The sequence below is a fragment of the Sinocyclocheilus grahami genome, unplaced genomic scaffold, assembly GCF_001515645.1.
Source record: "Sinocyclocheilus grahami isolate Dianchi unplaced genomic scaffold, SAMN03320097.WGS_v1.1 scaffold95.1, whole genome shotgun sequence".
NCBI classification, from domain to species: domain Eukaryota; kingdom Metazoa; phylum Chordata; class Actinopteri; order Cypriniformes; family Cyprinidae; genus Sinocyclocheilus; species Sinocyclocheilus grahami.
Window position 1 is genome coordinate 2,088,967 of NW_015505274.1, and position 23,453 is coordinate 2,112,419.

General features: G+C 37.4%; 3 protein-coding genes across 6 annotated transcripts in view; all 3 read right to left on the minus strand.

The window, feature by feature from the left end:
• Positions 1 to 14,835, minus strand: part of LOC107587677 (A-kinase anchor protein 10, mitochondrial-like) — a 27,491-nt gene extending 12,656 nt beyond the window's left edge. For all 3 annotated transcript variants that reach the window (XM_016275547.1, XM_016275546.1, XM_016275545.1), the window contains exons 1-8: positions 14,614 to 14,835; positions 12,876 to 12,923; positions 11,788 to 11,973; positions 7,456 to 8,019; positions 5,373 to 5,471; positions 4,977 to 5,061; positions 2,927 to 3,050; positions 2,290 to 2,426 (exon numbers count right to left, since the gene is read on the minus strand). In XM_016275547.1, the coding sequence (XP_016131033.1) occupies positions 2,290 to 2,426; positions 2,927 to 3,050; positions 4,977 to 5,061; positions 5,373 to 5,471; positions 7,456 to 8,019; positions 11,788 to 11,973; positions 12,876 to 12,923; positions 14,614 to 14,635 (1,265 nt within the window). In that variant the 5' untranslated portion in view covers positions 14,636 to 14,835. The remainder of the gene's footprint in view (positions 1 to 2,289; positions 2,427 to 2,926; positions 3,051 to 4,976; positions 5,062 to 5,372; positions 5,472 to 7,455; positions 8,020 to 11,787; positions 11,974 to 12,875; positions 12,924 to 14,613) is intronic.
• Positions 14,836 to 15,911: 1,076 nt separating this feature from the next.
• LOC107587735 (selenoprotein W-like) lies at positions 15,912 to 18,053 on the minus strand. Of its 2 annotated transcripts, none has more exons than XM_016275620.1 (6): positions 17,854 to 18,053; positions 17,397 to 17,421; positions 17,237 to 17,290; positions 17,016 to 17,090; positions 16,670 to 16,766; positions 15,912 to 16,108 (listed from the first exon to the last, which is right to left on the minus strand). In XM_016275620.1, exons 1-5 carry the CDS (start codon positions 17,880 to 17,882, stop codon positions 16,689 to 16,691), a joined length of 261 nt encoding a protein of 86 aa, XP_016131106.1. In that variant the 5' UTR covers positions 17,883 to 18,053; the 3' UTR covers positions 15,912 to 16,108; positions 16,670 to 16,688. The 2 variants fall into 2 exon arrangements, with proteins under 2 accessions (XP_016131106.1, XP_016131105.1); XM_016275619.1 differs by having other exon boundaries at positions 15,912 to 16,111; positions 17,854 to 18,049.
• A 764-nt stretch (positions 18,054 to 18,817) lies between these two features.
• On the minus strand, positions 18,818 to 22,648 carry LOC107587717 (EH domain-containing protein 2-like). The gene is made up of 7 exons (XM_016275600.1): positions 22,590 to 22,648; positions 21,943 to 22,209; positions 21,448 to 21,624; positions 21,109 to 21,206; positions 20,256 to 20,668; positions 19,519 to 19,683; positions 18,818 to 19,387 (listed from the first exon to the last, which is right to left on the minus strand). The coding sequence occupies exons 2-7, from the start codon at positions 22,164 to 22,166 to the stop codon at positions 18,818 to 18,820; spliced, it is 1,647 nt and encodes a 548-aa protein (XP_016131086.1). The 5' UTR covers positions 22,167 to 22,209; positions 22,590 to 22,648.
• Positions 22,649 to 23,453: the final 805 nt, after the last annotated feature.

Here is a 23,453-nt window from a genome sequence, read left to right on the forward strand (position 1 = left end):
TTAGTAACAGCCTAAATGTATTATTATTATAATTGACTGATTAAATGTAAGAATTTGACTCGAAAGATGATGTACACTTTTAGAAAAAAATGGTTTTATAAAGGTAAGAATGCCCATAAAAGTTAAAAATCAATTAAAAAATATTGGAAAAGATTAATTTCTATCACTGCTGTGAACTGACCACACAGAATATGAAGAATATCAAAAATTTTAGGAGTCAGCTGTCCACGGTAGTCCTTAAGATATCAGCACAATAACACACTCAGCAAAATATCGTCTAATTATCTTTATCGATAAAATCACAGAAAATATTGAGATATTATTTTTTGTCAATATCGCACACCCCTAGTACTGACAAAATGATTTGCAACGGTCGCTTTGTCACGCCCAGTGTAGACGGCCTCAAACTGTTAGTTTATTTCTGTCTTTTTTTTTTTGGCTAGTAGAAGTTATGAATGGCCGGTATCTTAAAAATTTAGTAGCCAAATTGGTTGGTGAGTGAAAAAGTTCATTTCAATCCCTGGATATAACCGTTTTTGGATCTGTTTTTAGTTGTTTTAATACTACAATTGATTGCTTCTGTTGTCCTCATTTGTAAGTCGCTTAGTATAAAAGCATCTGCTAAATAAATAATACTAAATAAATAAATAAAATAAACCGTATATTAAAAGCTAACATAAGCAGTAGCATTTACGAATAACAGCATATCTAAAAGTACGAGACAACAACAAACAAAAAACATAGGCCTACCATTAAAAGCCGTGCTTGCACAGGTTTTGCACGATCCTCTTCACCAATATCCTCTGCATCTCAATCGGGCTCAAACTGATAAGCGATATTAAAGACGCCGTTGTTTACAATACAACCGGAGCACATGTCGCTGAGGTGAGGGGCGGGAAGGAACGGGAGGTGAGGGGCGCACTAGAGGCGGTTTAGCCAATCACAACACACTGTGCCAGCTAACCAATCAGAGCCCATCACCTATTTCTGAGGGCGGGGCTTCATAAAAGCAGGAAATGAACAGCGCATTTCTCAAAGAAGGGACAGAGCGGTGTGGAATAAAGGTAAATTATGTGAAAAATAATGCGTTTTTTTTTTTTTTTTTTAAACGAAGCATTAACACATTTTAGACTGCACCCTATAAACACAATCAAGCCTAGAAAAAGACCAGTGAACCATCCCTTTAAACATATCAAACTATAGAAAATTCACAATATTACTGTTTTTAATCACATAAATGCATCCTTTGTGAGCATGAGACCAAACCCATTTGAATGGTAGTGTAGTTCACATATTGTTGAAGCTAGACAGTATGCAACAGAACAGAAGGAATAGTGTAATTTTAGGCTATGTTTTAGACATTGAGACTAATTAGATTTTTTTAGGGGGGGGGGGGCTAAAACCTGAATTTTCTGAATTTGACAAAAAGTCTATAAATTCATTGTATTTATAGCACCACCACTTAAAAAAAAACTGTTCAAAAAAACTTTACAACTCAATTTCCTAATTACCGTATTGACCCGAATATAAGACGATGTTTTTTTCTTGGAAATACATCTGAAAAAACGCGGTCGTCTTATATTCAGGGTCTAGACTTTGACATGTCAATAATACACGGCGCCAAATACGCATAAAACAAGTGTGCCATGAAATACGTAATGTAATGCGTGTTGTAAAGATCGCGAGTAAAAACAAAGGAAAAAGAAAACCTTACAGCTGCATGAGTCGTGACTGTCACGTTAGCCTGATGGGACCAAACTCATTTTGTGATTTTAAAACGTAAGACAGTACCCAGATTTGAAGACTACAGTAAGATTTAACTTCTACTGTTAATAAGATTTTGATAGGCTACTATTAGATGGATAGCCTAAATGTCCTAATTCAGATGGGCTACCGGTTTTTTTTTATTTGTTTTTTATGGAATATCAAAAAGTGTATATTTTTTAAATGTGATTGTTGTTACATTTAGCCAGTTTTTACCATACTTTCAAAACAAAAATTAAAATAGGAAAAATATGCAATATGATAATAATTGAAGACAAAATGTGTTTTACTGAGAAAAAACAAGATTTCGTTTTTAAAAAGTTTTTTTCCAAAAGGTACATCTGGAAAAAGGGGGGTCGTCTTATAATCAGGGTCGTCTTATATTCGGGCCAATACGGTACTTAATCAAGGGGGGTTGATAACTGGATGACTAGTCGTTTAGTTGCCCATCCTGAACCATCCCTAATAGTAGACTGAAATAATGTGCCAAAAAAGAGATTATACTGAACTTCAAATAGGACATACTTGTCATAGAGAATCATGGCATCATTCTGGGCTTCCTGTCCATCGTACTGGCCTTTCTTGGAAGCCAAATGATCTTGAAAGTTTTCTGCAGCCAGCCAGAACTGCAGTACATTCATTGCATCCTCCTTCTCCATATACTATATTGACACACACACACACGCAAACACACACTTTGAATTAGGTTTCAATCCTACTTTATAATCCCTTGGCACTTCAAATGTACTTGGATCAGAAATCCATCAATTTACATGCACACTTGCACTTTTGGTGCATTCTGCCATTTAGAAAGAGGTTTTGAGCAGACTGTCCAGATCAGCATAATTCATGGGCTTATACAGCTCTATGCTTAAATTCATCATAAATTCAACTTAAAAGTGTGTTCTAACGGGATACATATTATCTGGACTCATAAAACACTTAAAGCACATTTAATAAGTAAATAACATTATATATAATTCCACATCTATACATTTATTATTTAAATTGCATACAAGTAAGATTATCTACAGGAAAATTTGGGGTAAATACTAGTTAAGCTGTAAATCTACTGTACAGCTATATTTAAAATTGTATTAATCCTGTAATTTTCTTTTAAACATGTTCAGAAGCTTAAGTACATCATACAGAGTTTCCTCACCTCAGAGAAGTAGAAGAGGGCTGACTCGCAAAACAGAATGTCCGCAAGGAACACAGAACCACTGGTCAGCACCTCAATCTGGTACTTACAGAAATAATGGCTCCGCAAGAACTCACTAAAGTGCCTGTAAAACAGATGCCAGACATTTCCATGTAATTTCAGAAAGAAAATAGGCTATATAAACAAATACATTTTGAATAAATAGAGAGCAAAGATTAGACCAGCCAATTTAGTATGACTAATTAAAAAACAACACCAAGATAAAAACTTAATACATTAACATACAAATTTTTCAAAATAACAATTCATGCCCCTGACCTGTAAATACATTTCACAAGAAGCAATTAAAGCTTTTAAAGCCCCATCTCTACTATGAGAAACAGCCCCAACTCTACACCTTGCAAATTCAATTTATGTGTTCAAAAACAGCTAGGAGAACAAATGGAATGGAACAAAATATATTTCAATCATGGCAACTCTCTGAATAGCATGTTATTGTATATTACTGTTAATGTATTTGATTTTTGCAGACTAGATTTGCTACACATGATGCTGCAAAGCAAGTATGGACCTGCTACGGCGATTGTATGCACAGACACTCTGCTGTAAGCATGTAAGACACACTGGTGCTGCCTGAATAGGCGTATATATAAATCCTGTAAAAGATCTAGACAGGTGGGGGAGGTAGAGGGTTTCAGAGGAACTTGCGCTGCAGGACCAGTTTACAGTGAACAATGAACCAGATTATTTAAACAAGCAATCTAATTGCCTGCAGAATCAGCAGAGGCCAATCAGCTTGCACCATGTAGTAAATGTGACCCATGCTGGCAAAATGAGTCGGAATGCACACAGGCTAATTTTGAGCTACAGGCAAAAAAAAGTGAAAAATGTAGATTTTAGTTGATTTTGAGGTTTTCACTAAAATTAGTTCATTAAGCCCTTGTCTAGCGATCCCAATGCTCCGAATAATAATTTTAGATGTTTAATTACCTTTATTTGTCCGTTTTCTGAGAGGAGTACCTTTTCTCCATTTGTTTCTCGCACTGTCATCCTAAGAGCGCGCATAAAAGCGGTTCCGATTGCACGCGATCCCAATAAATATACACAGAATTACAATATTTAAGTATTCACACAAACATAATCTGTTATGTCTTGAGTGAACGTTCGGGGAACTGTTGAGAAAAACATCTGATGTGTAACATTATATTAGATCCGTGCATTACAGTGGGTCTTAATATAGGCCGCCTCATTAATGTTAATCTAACAATAAAAGAAAAGAGGGAATCACTTGCTGCTATTGATTGAACTGCTTTTGCAGTTTCAATAATCAATTTATTTGTAATGAACACTAATGAACAATAATCAATTTATTTGTAATGAACACTAAACATTAGTTTTTTTTCTTATATTTGTTCTGTTTTTTTTGCATCTGTTATTATTTATAATAACAAAGATAAAATAAAAAATAGCTATATTGTGATTAATATACAAATTATTATTAAGAAAAGAAGTGGAGGAAAAGATGCAACGTTGCGGGTGATTTTGCTTTGGAACCTTCAAAAAACTTTAACTCGATTTTTCTCAAAATTTACTTTGCTAACTCTGTCGACTTCAAACAGGTGTAGTTCAGTCATTTTTCGTCCGATTCCAACAAATCATACATAATTTTGAAGGTATTTTAATGGAGAATGAAAATTAAAATAACTAATTTCTGGAAAATTGCTCATTGTGACTCATTTTACCAGCACAGGTCACAAATGATGTGAGTGCAAGCATATTGCATGTAAAGGACCTGTCAGCTTGTGCCATCTAGAGTTTCATAAATGAATTATATTTGTACGAGGATTTTTTTAAAGCTAAAATAATACTTCACACAATGTTTTAAAAATGCGTAAATGCTCATGAACGGTCAAATACATCTGTCTTCATGTTTATGCAGTCTGTTTCTTGAGTACATTGGATGTAAAGAATAAAAACTGATAAATGTACACTTTTACAGATATGAGAGCAATATGTGTGAAGGACAAACACTGAAAGTGAAACTACTTACTGTTGTTCGATGATGGAGAACACAACAGATTGTGCAATGACAAAGCAGTTTGGGTCCACCTGTCCGTCTTCACCACAGATTTTCGCTGCCAAAAGAAAAAAAACAGTTTACTCTATCCAAACAAAAAATGCTCTCACATCCTAAAGACCGAAGTTAATCCATCCAATCAAAAATAGTCATTTTGAGGATATTCAACATAAAAATGTACTTCGTAAATAAGGTGTGTAATGACAACAAGCTCCCTGAAGCTAAATCCATAAAACCAGGCCCTCATTTTCTAATCACCCAGTATCTCCTATAAATATAATTATCTTGTTCAAACACAGAGAAAAAAAAATCTGAGTACTTCTTCAGCAGTCTAAACAGAGAGGTCATTGTGATAAGGAATTCTCTTACCCACAATGTCGTTGCGTATCGGTTCAGTGATGGGAATTGGCCTAGCAGCATCTGGAGATATGTACTTAGTGAAAATGTTAACGGCATCCCTCTCTATACCTAGAAATTAGAAAAATCATTATACATGGAAACTGAAAATACAGAGGATAAAGATGACGGACAAAACACACTCGATCCACAGCAAACACCTTTATCATATTCAACATCCCACTTCACAGACTTACAGAAGTGTAATTCACATTTCAGCCATGGCTATTCATCAAAGCCTCATGTCCGCTTAAGTGTCACTATTAATCAAACAAATGACTAGTACAGTTAGAGCAAAGGCCCAGGGACAAATCTTACATCTACACCTTGTTAAACATTAATATCAAACTCAAATACAGGATGGACACATATTTCATACTGAAGAGCATGTCCGTATGCTTGAGACACCAGAAAAACTAATCTTTTACAGAAGTGTGTATGTATGCGTGTATATATATATGAATATATAAGGTCAATGATTTATTTGGATCATGGTTGACGATCAGCCATGAGTAGTAAGCTTCTGTGTTTAAAGGCCATGTTGAAAGTGTTTGAGTTTAATGGGTATCTGTGAGATGAGGAATCTCATCAGAGCATATTTAAATGTTGAAGCGCTTTTCATAAAATCCATGAGATGCTCAGAAAATCCAGAGACAGCCTTATAAAATGCAATGAAGTGGACAAAGACTTGTTCCCTTTTAAGACACTGAAGCCTCTCGCAGCAGAAGCCACGGGCTGATAGGATCTGACTCCCCTTCTAAGCTGATTTGATGTCTTTCGGCTCAACTGACTTTTTCCATTCACTGCTTTTACAGCCTGGAGCTTCTTTGTATTAGCCATTAATGAATACTCAGCTCCTGACTTCTGTTCATTGCAGTCCACAGCCAAGATGCTAAATGGGATCATTTACCAAACCTGCTCTATAAAACCAATGCCGCACGCATATTAAAAGTCATCGTCTGATACAAAAGGAATATGTTTTAATGGTAAAAGGCCACCAACCATGAAAAACTTAAGTACGGAATATTCCCTACGGATATTAAGGAATGCTTGTTAAAAACTCAAGTTTAAAGGTACAGTTTTAGTGAAATTACTAAGGAATACTGCATATCCTGCAGTATTAAAGTAGTTTTTTTTTAATTCAGCCAAAAGGTCATTTAGAGTCACTACTAATCAAACGTCAAATTCGCAGGTCAGAGTTCACCAAACTTACATTTTTCTATTTATATACAGCCCATCACCCTGTAAAAACTAACAGGAAATGTATGTATCATTACGCGCTTGAAAAGAAAGCCTAGCAGGCAAGTACGCACCATCAAAATAAATATTCAAGGCATGCCATCAAGGATGCACAACGCAAAAATTCTGTAAGGAAAAGTAAGTGTGCGCTGTTAATCCAAGTGTAAAAATAGAGGACATGATATATCAGATATGCCTGTACTGTTTCTAAAGGACAAAATCAAGGCTAAACATCACACATGTTAACATGAATCTAGTGTGATAAAATCACCTAACCTTGCCTGGACAAAGCTTTATCTTTTAACAAGTTTCACACTAAGCTTTGCTTAGTGTCCATGTCAGGATACCAGGAAGGGATATGACATAACTACCTGGAAAGCAAAGGAATTATGACAATAACACATAACCAGAGATTCATCAACTTAATAAGCAGGCCCACTTTATGGCCTTTTAGACAAATTTGCAAATCCAGTAATAAACATTTAAAAGTACCTTAACAAAAATTCAAGCTTTAAATTACTGTTTTACATTGTAAATGCAATACAGTAAACATGTTTTCTTTTTTTTTACTGTGGAAATCAACAGCACACCACAGAACATGCTACAAAAGTAGCATTTAACTGAGTATCCTCCTTTAACCCTAAATTACCCAAGGTGGACCAAATATATGTGGAAGGCAATACATAACTACAACACGGAGAAGACCTCAGCAAGCACTTGTTCAAAAATACCAGTTAGGAGGACTGATTGCAGGAATAAAGTCAAATCAAACAAATAAAATACTTTCAACAATAAGGTTACCATAACTGGTACTCACTTTTCATAAGTTTCTCAGAGAGGCCACTAGTAGACTGGACTTTAACTGGAGTGCCTGTCCTGGAGGAGGGCTGTCTGGTGGGCGTTTCTGACCTTAGGGTGGGCTGCAGGTGGGGAGTCCCAGGCCGGGCCGCCCCCTCTGAGCTAACAGAGTTCCGGTGGCCAATCAGAGCCCTGGTATGAGAGTTAGTGTCTTGGGGGCTGGGGGTGTGAGGTCTGGAGGACGTCCGGGAGGAGAAAGTATCCTCTTCGTCTCCCTCATCCAGAGCTGAGGGTCTGCTGGGGTCGTTTGGAGAGTCTGGTGAGTCTGGGGATTCCAGGCCAGCCGCAGGCTCAGCCAAGGTGCTGTGTTTGACTGAGTTGAGGCTGTGTGCTCTGACCCTAGACCAGCTGGTGGATCGGAAGCTCTCAGCCTCAAGCCAGAAGCGGGCCAGGTGCTCAGCTGAGCGGGTCTCCATAAACTGTATGAAGTAGGGCAAGGCCAGATTATCCCGCAAGATCTGGTCTACAGTTTTAGAAAGCCGAGAGCGAGTCTCTTGAACCTGGTAGTTGACACTGGAGCGACCTGAAAAGCAAAGACACTTTTTAAACCCCAGTGTTACAATCCATATTTCCTTAATGCAGAGACAACATACTTAAAAACAAGCAATCTCAGATTTGGACTGGTAACAACCAGTTGTCTGGTTTGTGTATTGACAGTGATTAAATTTCACCCTTTTTATATAAACAGAAGGGGGGAAAACCAAAACAAAACCCAATATAAATAATAGCCAATAAATAAAATACCACAAAACATAAAAAAACAAAACCCCATAATAAATAACCAATAAACAAAAACAAGAAAGACAAAACCCAATAAAAAATAACAACCAATAATTAAAATAAACCCAGCTAAAACAATTTAAAAACAAAATATAAAACCAAACACAAAACAAAATGGAAAAAAAAACAATATAAAAATAACTAACAATCAAAAACAACAAAACTCCACAACACAACACAAAATCCAATAAAAAAAATAAAACAACCAAAAAACACAAAACATAATAAACATTAACCAAAAACAACACAAGACACAACAAAACAAAGCAATCATCGCAAAACTTGACTTAACTAAATAAAATAAAATAATAATGTGATGCTTGCCTGTCCGAAACTTACCACTATTATACCAGGGCATTGCTTTATGGTTCCTAGGGTGTTCTAGATGGCTGCTATAGGATGTTGCTTACTGGTCTAAAAAGAGCCCACCCCAAGTCTCCATATTCTGGTATTGCCAATCAGCATGTTTAATGTTTAATAGTTTGGATTAGATGTTTGTTCAAATCCCATGAAGTATGAACAACAGTAATACTGATGCATGTTAGTAATTGCTATACAACACTGAACTCAGAGCACCTTTAATGCCTGTAATTCAAACCCATGCCATATCCAGATCACGCCCAGCCATCTATTTCTAATATACAGCAGCCAGTGGCACAGACTTTATTCCACACAAAACAAATTTTATAATAGTGCTGTGACCTCCATTGAATGCTTTGAAAGGCCACACCTTCCTCTTTCAACACCACAGGACACCAGAAGAAGGTCTGATTAAAACATTCACTGGGATGTAAACTGAACTCTATGAGTCCAGTATCAGAAAACGCAAAGGAGGGTACTTCAGACGGAAAAATACAAACCTCCTTTGCATAGGAGGCAACACGTTAAGATATGACGTTAGAAGCATTATCTTTTTTTCCAAAGTTACCTTGCAACACTGGTTTGTCAACACATACATTTCAATGTTACATATTTTTAAATGAAAAGGCAGGGTTAGGACAAAACAAAAACAAAGACAAGACATTCTATCCTAGGGCAGATGATAACGAGAATATGACTTTTACACCAAGTATGACAACCAAACCTTCTAAGCATGGCCAAGTTTAAAAATTAATTAATTAATTAATTAATTAATTAATTAATAATAATAAATAAAAAGTTAATTACATCATCATCACTACAATTTTAATAGTTAAAGTTTTAATGGGACATTTAATGCAATTTTACAGTAAAATACTGTTAAATGGACAGTTTTTGCAAGTGAAAAAGAACCAGTCATCTTATAATTTACAGTGAAAAACTGTAAATTAACATTCCCAGAAACCTCTGACACTTCACATATGATTGTTTGTCAGTGAAATAACTATGTTTCTTCTTAGTATTACTTATGTAGAACACTAAATAACACATTGTGTTATTAAATGAATGTTTTTTGTGCATAACACTGTGCACCTTTTAAATACTAAATATGAGTATTTACCTCAGCTTGTAGAAAAGCAACTTGAATGAACTATGATTCATCATGTGGCTTTCTGTTTACCATCTGTGTTTTCAGTATGGTTGTCAAGACGGTAATTTGGCAACCACAGCTGCCATTTTTATACTGTAAACTTCACAGATTTTAACAGTGAGGACAATCACTTATTTAAAAGCAGGTTAAAGTGGAGGAGCTTGTACAGGTTTCCAACTATCACAGAGCTATGAAAAGGTTAAGAGATTATGGCACTTCTCACACAAATCCAGCAGGTCAGCGCGCTGCAAAAGCCATTTCAGTAACAGCTTCACAAAATCCCTCCTCTAATGTGATAATTCCTTCTCCCTCGGCCGTGGACACACACAACACATTTAGTTTAAAATACTCAGCACAAAACAGTAAGTTACAGATCAAATGTTGCTAACAAGCCCACCTTAATAAAAAAGTAGAGCAGCTTTGAGATCAAAGAGTTTATAATGAAAGTTCAGGCTAGGGCTGTCGCGATAACTGCAATATCGCAATACCGCGCTATTGACCAGCAAACCGCAGAGGAATGCAAGAACCGCAGCAACCGCGATTTTTGCGTGTTTTCTTTTTTCGTAAGGCTATGCCCTTCTCGTTTTACACTTCATGCACGTGGACTGAATATTAAAAAGTTAGTAATGATAACATAATGTGTACCATGCTGGTTTGTACAGAGGCTCCGTAGATTTTCACTTAACAAGCCTAAACAGACAGTGAATGAGAGAGAGATCGACTGAGCGCATGCGATTACTTGCGTCTGTCCTCCAGGCAGAGTCATATATATTTGTGAAAATAGGTTGTCATGGTCAAGGAAAGCGAAATCTCTGTCTTAGCATCGACGCATAGCTGTTCAGCTGAGCCTTCTAAAGTGGCGCTCAAAGTTAAAATGATTTCAACAGTGTGTTTCATTACGTCTCTTTGAATGAATGAATCAGCGTTTTTGAACGTGTAGCTGAATGACAGTCCCTTTCCTCCACCTTGTGGCGCAACACTGTAACTGCACTGACTGACAGCCCGTCTAGAACTCGCGCAGGAGGAAATATCAATAGAAAGTCTCTTGTCCAGTCAGATTTGAAGATCAGATTACAACTAGGCTAACTGTTATACATATAGGCTAATGATAGCCTAACGATCTTATTGTCAGGTTTATGTTCGGTTATGTGGACCATTATTTTGTCATTCTCTTCTGTTTACTTCACTTCCTGTTTCAACGCTGTTTGGTTTCGGTTTCATTGTCTTCTGAATATGACCTGGTTAGTCATAACACATAACACACACAAATTATATATTATATATGTGTGTGTGTGTGTGTGTGTGTGTGTGTGTGTATGTATATAAGAAAAACAAAATGAAGACTTTGGGGTGGCCTAGTCAAAGTCCTGACCTGAATCCTATTGAGATGCTGTGGCATGACCTTAAAAAGGCGGTTCATGCTCGAAAACCCTCCAATGTGGCTGAATTACAACAATTCTGCATAGATGAGAGGACCAAAATTCCTCCACAGCGCTGTAACAGACTCATTGCAAGTTATCGCAAACGCTTGATTGCAGTTGTTGCTGCTAAGGGTGGCCCAACCAGTTATTAGGGTTAGGGGGCAAACACTTTTTCACACAGGGCCATGCAGTTTTGGATTTAGTTTTCCCTTAATAAAATAAACTGCATGTGTTCACTTGTGTTATCTTTTACTAATATTTAAATTAGTTTGATGATCTGAAACATTAAAGTGTGACAAACATGCAAAAAAAAAAAAGAAATCAGGAAGGGGGTCAACACTTTTTCACACCACTGTATATATGGCAATAATACCGCATACCGCGCTATTGAGCCACTCAAAATTACCGCAAGGGAAATTCCCTCACCGCGAAAGCCCTAGTTCAGGCTCAATCTCTCATTAAGAACTAAGTCTTTAACAGATGATGGGTAAAAAAGCCATTTAACACATAAGTCATAAGAGCTTTTGGACATGTTAACACTACTTTTTGAATCAGTGTGTAGAATTCATAGCTGGTGTACCTAAGTCTCCAAAATGTGCTGCCTCCATGTGGCTAGGCTGTTTTTTGAGAATAGCAGTGCGGCCGCGGGCAAAGGAGTCCATGTTGGCTGAGATAGCATTGATGGCCACATGGCTGGGTCCTGCTGCATCCAGGATAGCATGATGATTACTGCCGCTAAGAGAGGGGGAGTGGGGCGACACTGGGGCTGGAGAGGAGCACACAGAGCAGGAACATTAACACACAACAGAATTCTACATTTTCCTCCAGTTCCAATCTACAAACCTGTACTGCTAAGCTTGGTAAGAAATGCTTACCATATGCTGATAAACCTAAGCATGTCCTCAACTGGCTACCTATTCATTTGAAGGGATAGTTCACTATAAAATAAAAATTTAGTCATCATCACAAGTCGTTCCAAACCCATCAGACTTTGATTAATCTTCTAAACAAGATTATTTTAATAAAAACAGGTTTCTGTCCCTCTTTTGAAAATCCATGTAATGACACCTTTATGACCTTTTTGTATCTTCTGATTTTTGGTTACCTGGAGTGTCAAAGGAGGGACAGAAACTGCTCAGGTTTCATTTAAAAAAAAAATCTTCATTTGGGTTTTGAAGATTAACCAAAGTCAGTCTTATGAGTTTGGACAATGTAGTTCAAAATCATTACTTTGCAGAGACTTTCCTGAATCTCAAATCAAAAAGCAAAGGATAAAAAAAACATGCAAGTCCCCCCCCCAAAAAAAGCAAGATCTAGTTACATTTTTTAAAAGCTGAACTAATTTTCACTGTGTCATGTGGGAGATGCTGTAAAAGAGTGCAATGATCAAACAAACGTTTCATTTTCACATGTAGGGTCACGAGGAACTAAAATTATATCTTGGTACACATTAACATGGTCTATTGTTCTACACTCAAGCATGTTATGACAACTCACAACAACGTCTGAAAATATGACTAAGATGAAAAAGGACCAACATGAAAACAATTGAGGCTGGAAATGCAAAACACACTGATAAATGTTGTGCATTCAATATTCAGTAAACAGAGTACATAATAAAGTATAACAGAGCAACATAAGCAGAGTAAAGTGGCACAGGGCTCTCACCTTTGCTGGCTTTGGCATCTGCTGGTCTCTCAGGTTCCTTTCCTTTAGCTAGGAGATAAAGAACATAGGAAATATAATTTATAATTTACAGCATCTCTTGTCCTAATGCACCTGACTATTCAGCACAAACATTGCATAAGAACAGTCACCGTCTTTGACACCCAACAATAAAACAAAAAGGCAACAAAAGGGTCAAGCCAATATACACCATTCACATTATACACTATATTCACATTCCTGACTCTTTCCACTTTACGTTTTCTGGATTATTTGCATTGGGTGAGGCCTTGCGTGAGTCTGTCAACAAAAAAACAAAAACAACACCACTGGCAAACAGACAGAATCACATCATGGAGCACAAAACGACAAGAATTTCCATCATTTGCAAGCAAAAAGTGGGGATGATATTTGTTTATACAATGAGCAGCATGCATTACATCATTTCAAATATTTCATAATCCTCTGCTGTGCTCATAACATACATTAACCCACATAGCTCTAACGGATGAAGAAAACTGAGAGTATATTATAAAGACTACAAAGACTGAGAACAAAGAGAAGTGATGCTCCTGTTAAATAGGACACGGGTTAAGAGGGCATCTTTACTTCCCTTAGGGCAGCCACATTGATTAATGCACACTGACTGAAGTCACAGGATACATCTGTATGGTCTTTGTCATGTGGGCAGGGATTCTGGGAATTTGGGAACGATCAGTCACTTTATTTAGTAAAGATACAAAACTACAGATTAATTATTATGGTTTATTAAGTATGAACAACTAAAGACAACAGCGTTCCCACCCATTTTGATCAATGAATTCTCATTATTTTTCTAGCTATGCGATTACTTTTTAATCACAATCTTAAAATTCCCTGACATTTCCAGGTTTCTATGATTATGGGAATTCTGTAGAAGAGAGGTTTAAAAAAAGGATGGACCACTAGGCCTCCTAGTGGTTTCCAACTTGGAGGCCTCAGCAAACTTCCAATGGCAGTCTTATAATTATTTCAATTCAATTATATTAACTTAATCTTATTCAAAATGCTAAAACATGCATTGCAACAGAAGTACATTCCAGTTTAAGATAGCGTGGCACTTAAATATTGTCTTAGACAAAAAGGCCCTTGGTGTCAAAATGCATTGCAATGTTACAGTTACAGTATTTCCCCAAAAAAACAAAACATCAGATCAAAGAATGTCAATGTCAATGAAATGCACTCCTTGTCAAAACAAATTCCAAAGCAATTCTAATTGGATCAAACAAGAATACACCTAGAGTTCATTCAGTAGGATTCTATGATTCTCAAAATCATTTTGGTTTCATTCTATTATGGAATTCCAACATGAGGATTTCCTGACAGACGACTGACACTACATCATGCACGTTACTTGACCGTTTAAGCGAACATCGAAGACACAACGGGGTTTTTACTTTTTCAGTTAGCAACAGGAATTTTAACGATAACATGCAACTATAATTAACAAAAAATTCTCACATTTGGTAACCTAAAATAACAAAAACGTGCACTTGAAACGGGATTATCCCATCTCTCTAGAGTTGATGTAGACGGTGTGTGCAAAAGACAGCAATGCCTAAGAGGAATTTCACGGCCATTACAAAGAATAAAAGAGTTTTAATGTCACATTCATGTGGTGGACATGAGCTCAGCATCGGTCCAGAAAAGCCCATACTATCCGGCTACGACCCCATCATCATCGAGCGGAGCACTTCCTTACCTTTCCGTCTGAAGAACGACATGATGAATCTGAAGCTGTGAACGCTCGCTCAGCTCAGAGACAACATCCCGACAGCTCCCGAGTCCCTTCATTCATAACACTCTATCGTGCACAGATTTCGCTTTGATTATCCACATCTGCAGTCACTGACAAAACCGAACAATGTCCAGTCCCCTCTCAGCTGGTCCGGTCGCCATATTGTCAATAAACGCCTCACTTCCGGAGTGTGTAGCACAGCGCTTCTGCTGGAATTATGGGAAAAGGCCTGACAAATGAAAAGACTTCATTCCTATACATGCCACATAAGGTGTCTTATTTATAATACCTCTTGAATAATATACTGTATAATCAAATGGCATGACATCTCAAGCAGTGGCAGTGGGGTCCTGTAGGGTGACATCTGTATCTGCATTACTCCAGTCATTGTAGGATGGACATTACAAATGAATCATGGTCTTTTACAACTTAATAATTGCGTAAAAGCATTCTCAAATAATTGATTCTTTAGTTAAATGTTTGGGATATGTACTTTTATATTGCCTTGTGTGTGCTTTGACAGATGAGTCTGGTTTGTCTCAAGGATTTTTTTTCCTGCCTATTCACATAACCATCTGGTATCCTTACAGTATTCATCTTTTTCTTGCTTTAAAGCAGTATGTATGATGATGATGGTATGTATGTATGGTGTATTTAAATGAGTTGATTTAGCTGATGATTTTCATGACCTTATTAACACTGTGTGGAATATTTGTCATCAAGGCTATATAACAGCAAATTACAAATGGAATTAAAATGTCGATTGGTAAACTTATCAAATGTACGTTTACATTTTCATCATATCCCTATGTCCTGGGTCATTCAGATTATGCATTGCTATATTAACACCTTGTGGCATAGTTTATTGCTATTTTATTTCTTAAATGTACAGGGACAAAGTCTGTGCTTCCACCTTTTAGATAGAGCACCAATGAATGAAAGACAAAACACTTCACCATAAACATCTTTTATTGCATGAAAATCTTGGAACAATGCCAAAATAGTTCGTAAAATTGTGCGATGTGCAGAGGCAAACAGAGAAAAACAAAAAAAAGACATGTCAAAAGTAGGGTTGCAAAGGGGTGGAAAATTTCTGGTAAATTTCCGGAAACTTTCCAAAAATCCCTGGAATATTCCAAAAGAAATCCTGGAAAATTTCTGGAATATTTCCGAAATTTACTGGAAATGTTCCACCTTTTTGCAACCCTAGTCAAAAGTACCTCATCGTGACATGTTCTATTCAAATTCTGTCTAATTTTATAATTTCCCTTTTTATTTTCCTTTATTATTTTCAACCGTTAAAGCGTTAATCTGAAGCAGTATACATAGGGAGTTTCCTGCTCCGAGTGTCTTCTCCCGGGAAGAGCTGAGAGCATCAAGCAACATCCGTGCTGAAAACACTTTGGACGTCACCATCATTGTTGCACTGCCCAGGAGTCCAACAAACAGAGAAGAAAAACTGCTGAGAAAATATAAGACAAATTAGAATTAGAAGAAAGACAGAAATACAAGAAGAGGAGGTGTTAAAGGGATAGTCCACCTAAAATTGACAATTCTGTCATCATTTACTCACCCATGTTTTGTTCCAAGCCTGTACGACTTGCTTTCTCCTTTGGAACACAAAAGAAGGTATTTTGAAGAATGTTGGTAAGGAAACAGTTCCCACTGATTTCCACTGTATTTTTGTCCATACGTAGAGGTCAGTGGGAACCGATACTGTACATTCTTCAAAATAACTTTTTACATTCCACAGCAGAAATTCATACAAGTTTGGAACGACACGAGGGATAGTAAATAACAGCAGAATTTAAATTTTTAGGTGAACTATCCCTTTAATGTGTGTATTTTGCTGGTATTACATCAAAAAGTGTGTGTTCACGGTTTGTGTGTGTTCACTGCTGTGTGTGTGCACTTTGGATGGGTAAATGCAGAGCACTAATTCCGAGTATGGGTAACCATACTTGGCCACATGTCACGTCACTTTTCACTCACAAAAGGCTCTATGTCAGATTATTCTCACCTCTATGATCAGTTCATGCTTATTTCCCCATGGCCTGCTCAATGGCAGTCACAACTGCCTTGAATTTGGACTCCGAGTCAACAAATCCATCTCTATTCTGTCAAAAGAAAATATTGGCCAAATGTAAAATACTATAGATGTACTTTGCCATATTAGACTTTAGTAGCACACAGGTCAATCAAAAATACTATACTGTGCAACGGTTAAGACATGATGTAACTCTACAATGAAGTGCAATTTAAGTGAGAAACGGTATGAAGGCTGCATCTGTGACACATTATGGTAAATGCAATATATATAACTGTGAACTCTGAGAGTAAAGAAGTAAAAGAAGATACATATTTACCTTCTTTGAGTGCACCAACTTGTTGTTTACCTCCACCTCAAACCAGCCTGTGGTTGAGGGTGTGCCCTCACCAGTCTGAGTATGGGAGATAATAGAAAAATTTGAAAGATAAGTATAAGAAAACAATATGTTGAGCATTTGTACATGCACATTTAACAATACATGTTTACTTTTCAAAATTACAACATCATAAACAACTGACAATCATATAAACCACATACAATCTCAAGTTCGCCTGGGAATTCATCCTCAAGCAACGTCTTGAGTTTGGTGAACTGTTTGCAAAACAGAAGAGACAGAAGTCATATAGAAGGACAAGATTCTCCCACAAGTTTTATATTGTGTTGTATTGTATTGATCATGTGAGTAAATAAAACTTACCTTGGGCCTGTATCCTCATCCACCACTAGGAGATGACAAACACACACAATCATTTAAATGACATTCACCTCATTGGTCAAAAAGTAATTTGCATGGTAACTAGCAACTAGAATAAGCGAATGCATTTATTTACAGTAACCTTCCGGATTCCAGTCTTGTGAGCTACAAGACATGGCTCACAAACATGTAAAGAAAAACGATTTCATCTGCGACGGTATTGGACGATACTGCTGAACACAGAGAAACGCAAAACATAACGAGCGAAGCAACTACTGCAACGATTTTGTCGTGGTTAGTTCCTGACATTAAAAATTAAATGCTTTAATCGGTTAAATCCACAGGTTTTTTCGAACAAGTTGAATTTAGCGTGTAGTTTAAGCCAGTCGTTTGGATTCTTAAAATAAAATAAAAAGGCGGATTAAGCCTCATCAGTGTAGCGAAAAATACAGTGTAATACCAGTAAATGATGTGAACTTTGACGGTCATCCTGACAGCTGCTGCGGGGCTTGACTGGATCGAGCGGTGGTTGTTCTGTGGCGTGTGGTGCAGACGCTGAACTGAGCGAAATGTTTCGGTTCTGGTAAATATTTTAATGCCGTTTCCTGTAATGTTAGGAAAGATCTGAGGCGGGGCAAGTGGAGAATTCTGCACCACCAAAACACACCCCTCGCGAGACTTTATCTACTTCCGGTGCACTGCACTACCATTTAGCTAAGGGTGTTTACCAAACAAGGGAATTTGCAATATAGTTACACAATTTTGTCACTTCACATGATATTTGCCGTCAGCCGGGTATTTTCTCAAAATAAACAGGCAGTTTAGGACTTGACATTTTATTCTGCTGGAAATGGACTTGACTCGAAATGTTGATATGCACTAGTTCATAGGTTTCCTGAATAGGTCTGTTGTATGTGTGATAGTGGTCAGTCATTATTACATATAATAATATACAGCCTCTACAAAGTAACATCTCACATATATGCTCAAAATCATAAAGAAAATATTTTGCTACAGCTCATGAACACACAAAGAGCTCTAGCATTCAAGTTCAATTACTTATTGACCAACAGTTTTTTTAAGGAACAAAATTTCACTTGACAAATAGTATTTGAAATGCTACAAAGCACTTTTAAGTGTTGACATTTGTGTGCCTCATAGCCACAGTCTCGAGGGCGTTTCAGCAACTAGCCAAGCATGTTTTAGACTAGAGGATAAAAGCTGTTTCTCAACCCTTAGGCAATCTGAACCATCAAAACAACTTGCCTTTTGAGATTGTTTCTGTCTGTGGATGATTTATACACGCACCCTTTGCAAGCTGTTAGTGATTTTAGGTATTATACAATTGAATACATTATTATTAATATTATTCATGACTTGAATGTTGAACAAACACTGTCTTCATAAATATTAAGACATGCAGACTAGTCATTGTCTCTCTTCTCTGTGCCAGAGTTCTTGCGCTGTCTTTTGGATGGTGGCACCAGTTGTGCAGGTAGCTCATGAGGGAGCCCGAAGCCCTCCAACTTTACCTCAATGAGATGGCCGGCCAAAGCAAACTCTTCATCATCTAACATGCCATCGCGGTCCACATCTGCAAGCTTCCAGATTCTTCCCAGAACCGAGCTGGGCAGACGAGTGCTCATCATCCAGCCCTTCACTTTAGTCCCACTCAGCTTTCCCTCATGAGGCGAGAGGTTGTAAAAGATCTCATCATACTTTGGTTTATCTTTTGATACCACCCATTCTTCATCTGAGACATGATCATTGTCTCCATTGGATCCATAGTGATTAAATGGGTTCCCCTCAGTAAAAGGTCCGCTGTGTGACCCTAGAAATGGTCCTCGTTGCACTAATAGTTTGTCAGCTTGATCTTCTTCTTGGCGTAGAAGAGGCATCAGCTTGGCTATGTCCATGTTTAGGAGCTCATCCAACCCAGCTAAGAGTTTAGGCTTGAGGCCTTTAAACTTGAAGTCATGACTCATGAGTTGCTCCTGTGTGTGATGTGAGAATGCTTATCAGACAGATATCATATACGGTAACTTAATTTGAACTCATATGCTTATAGTAGTGGCAGAAAATACATTTCATACGGGACATGCTTGATTATAAAGTATCTGAACACCTGCATCTTGGCGCAGTCTGGAAAATCTCCAGGTGAAATCTGATATCTCTGCTGGATTCTTGAATAGATGATGGGAAGGTCATAGATTAGATCTCTCTTCTTCTTTTCTCTGCAGAAAACTAAAGGCATTTCTTCTTTTAAAGAGCTAATGATATAAGCATGGGCCTGTGGGTGAAAAAAGATTAATGTTTTAGAAGGACTATAGCAACTGACCTAAACAAAACAAGCAGGTAGATGCAGAACAATTTCAATCACAGCAACTACATTAGTCACAAAGTGTTTTTTTTCTCAAAAAGAAACCTTTCACACATTTCATATGTTCTGACCTTCAAATGAATCACACAGTTATTTAAAGAGATACATTTTCTGCATGTGATAAACAGATTTAATTTAGACTTTTTCACATATAAACATTGATCAACATTTTTTTTTTTTGCTTTATTTCCAATTGAAAAAGGAGGTTGTATTTTTTTTTTATTAAAAAAGCTAATAAAAGTTAGTTTACACCACATCATGATTTGCTACTGTATATCACTAGTCAAAGTAGGTGGTATGTTGACATGTCATAATTATTTTTTATTCTTTTTCTAGAGAGAGACTGTACAATGACAAATTTGTCAACGTTTCTGAATTCACTAGCATATAGATGTCCTCAAAGCTATAGACATAATAGTTACTGAAGTCCAATAGTGATTTCATGGAACCAAATGAAGAGTGGAAAGCACAGGGGTCCTCACCCTCACAAGTCGTGCTCGTTTCACCAGATCATTGAGTTTTCTCAATGCAGAATTTCGTGGCAGGTTCTGAATGCCTGCAAAAAGGTCTTCTTCTTCTTGCTCAAACAGTTTCCGATTGTCTGTCGTACGCATTGGAGAAGACCAGAAGGAGCCAATGTAGACCCTCAGAACCTCTGGTGTGCAGAACACCTTCCCGAGGGACCACATGAGGGCGCCGTAGACTAGCATCAGCTCCTGGGAGTCCACCATGTCGGCCTTGTTGAGCACCACTCTGAGCTTGTCCTCGTTGCCTCGCAATGCCATTATAGTGTGTGAAAACTCATCAGAGATCTCTAGTTTGTGTGCATCACACAAGAGGATAATACGGTCAACGTGCTCCGCAAACCAGCGGATGACCGCCGGAAAGTCATACCCTGAAAGAAGAATAAGAAGAAATTCACAGGTGTTGGATCAGATATATCAGACACTATAGTGTCACATAATGTGCACCAAAGCGCACTGCGATCTTTTAAGGGCGACATCAGTGAGAAGAAATTAAACTCAACCTCTGTACACTCTTTTAAGAATAAAGGTTCCAAAGGAGGTTTTTGCAGCAACACCACAGAAGAACTATTTTTGGTTCCCCAAAGAACATTTAAGTGAATAGTTAAGAACATTTTAATACCACTATAAAGAACCTTTTGAATGGTTCCATGGATGTTAAAGGTTCTTCATGGAACCATAGATGCCAATAAAGACCTTTTATTGAGTGTACTTATATGAAGTATAAAAGATTGTCTAGGTTGCATAGCTATTATGATTTGCATGCAAGTTGTAATTAGGCTATTACAGCACACTTTATGACACTTCGTACCTCTGCTTATTTTGCGTTTGGCCACAGACAGGATCCCTGGTGTGTCAATGATGCTGATACTCTCTAGGACTGGGTTGGGTAGATGTACACACTGGAATCTGAGAAAGTTTCATGCAAATTCAATATCTTTCAAATTGACAGAACATGGGAAAACCCCATCCACAGATGCTCCCTTAAAGGGATGCAGTCAGCTGAGCCAAATCATGATACATTAGCTAATGTTTTCCTCTCTTGACTATGTCCACCCTTTTACAAGAGTGATTTCTGCTGGTGGAGTGATTTTGACTCTTTCAGTCCAAGTTTAACTTCTTATTGCGTTACTGCTTCTGTCTCACTCACCGATTGAGGAAGGTTGTTCCAAACGGGCTGAGTTTGCGGAAAGGCTTGTTGGAATCTACAGTTAAAGCATTCCCATGAATAATTCCCTCAATCTCTCCATGCATTATAGCAGTGAAACTGTCAGTTGTGGGTTCTGGGCCTATTCGGCTTCCTGGATACTCTTGTTCAAGAAGATATCTGCCACACATATGACACAAATTGCTTAAAGTACAAGATGTGTGAAAATCTCTGGTGCCATAATTCACTTATAATATAATACAATATAAATTGTAAAATGGGGGTGAACTTACAGATGAACCTTAAATTTTTTCAAAATATATCAGATTACCTGTATACAGATGTGAAATTAATCTTAATCATGCTATTATGCTTTTATTTTTATATAGCCATTTGATTAATTCACATGTAACAAATTTTAAAAAGTAAATTTATTTGTATAGCACTTATTATTGTGTATATTCTTCAGAAGCTAGATGCAATTATTGCAATACTCACCTGATAAAAGTGGTTTTGCCTGTAGAGCACTGACCCACCACTAGTATCATGGGCTTGTTGTCAAAGTCTGCATCTTCAAGGCTTGATGAGTGGAAATCAGAGAAGCCATAATACTTCTCCAGCGGGAGCAGTTTTTGCCGGTAGAGGGTCTTCAGAGCTTCAGAAACTGTATGAACTTCCTTCAGACATTTACCACCCCTGTTCTTCATTTCTTTGCCAGCCATTGAGCTACTGTGCTCTGAGAGTTTCAGTAGAAGATTTTCCTTCCTACGTGGAGATGCATAATAATACATATTTTAATATACCAGTTTATCTCACTACTGTGACATGTAGTGTTTGACATTTCGTTTGTTTAGCTGTCTTGGCATGTCAGAAGGAAGAAACCCCAAGATTATAAACATAAAGACAGAGAACAGCGGGATTTAAATGAGCCAAAGTCATGGAGTCCAAGTACATAATAGTGTAAGAATGACTGTGCAGTATCATAGTGGTTTCAAAAACTACTCATGTTGCTGGTCCAAATCTATCTCAGCATATTTCAGTCAATACATTGTTTAATCATTCATTATTAATTGACTATGGCATTTAACATTATACTGCATACTTTTAAAGATCACACTGAACAATCAGAATGTAGCTGGACTCACTTCTACAGTGTCGTAGAGCTAACAGATGTGTTCTTAATAGTTACCCTAGACACATCTGTATAACAGAGGGGAGTAGCCTACTCTTTCTTGGGACTCTTTCAGATTTGCCTTATGGGAAGAAAGTGGAGGTCCAAGTGGGTGGAGTGAGACATATGAAGCATTCAGGAATGATAGTGTCATGGCATCTGGTGTCTGGAGCTCAGCCTCAGAGCTCATAAACATGCTGGATGTGGATGTGGACCCAGAGCCCATGAATATGTTTAAAGGACAAAACCACAGAGGGTGGAAACCAGACTGTGGGGATTATTTAATATTACTTCATAATAGAGGCATTGTTTTATGTTAGATTTTGTAATGCAAATAATTGCAAAAGCACTGTAATGTAAGCTTTTATAAATATAAATAATTACAGTGCTTAGACGATAATCGGAAGCAGATCTTGTTTAAATCTTAAATTACAAATGTAATCTATTGGTTTAAAAGAATGATTACAAAATTTATTTTTGCAATAATGGTTACTGCTCAACAAAGGTAATCACACGCACGCACACACACACACTTAAATTAGTCATATTTAAAAAATTTAGAAAAATGCCTAAACTGAATGCTAAAGCCACATCTGGAGCTCCTACCTGTTTACAGCCAGTTGGGATTTTCTTCATGGATGCAACAGCAGTTGTAGTTTACTTTATCACGTCTCTTCTTCCTTCTTGGTCAAATTGCACTTTTTAAAAGTTGAGGCATTCGTTTTGAGTATTTGTAGGTTTTAGAGGGTGTTGGTGTGTAGATGTCTATTGTGTGCAGAGATCCGATGCTGGATAAAGAGAAATATCCACCTCCCCATTCAGAAACTGTAAAGCTGTC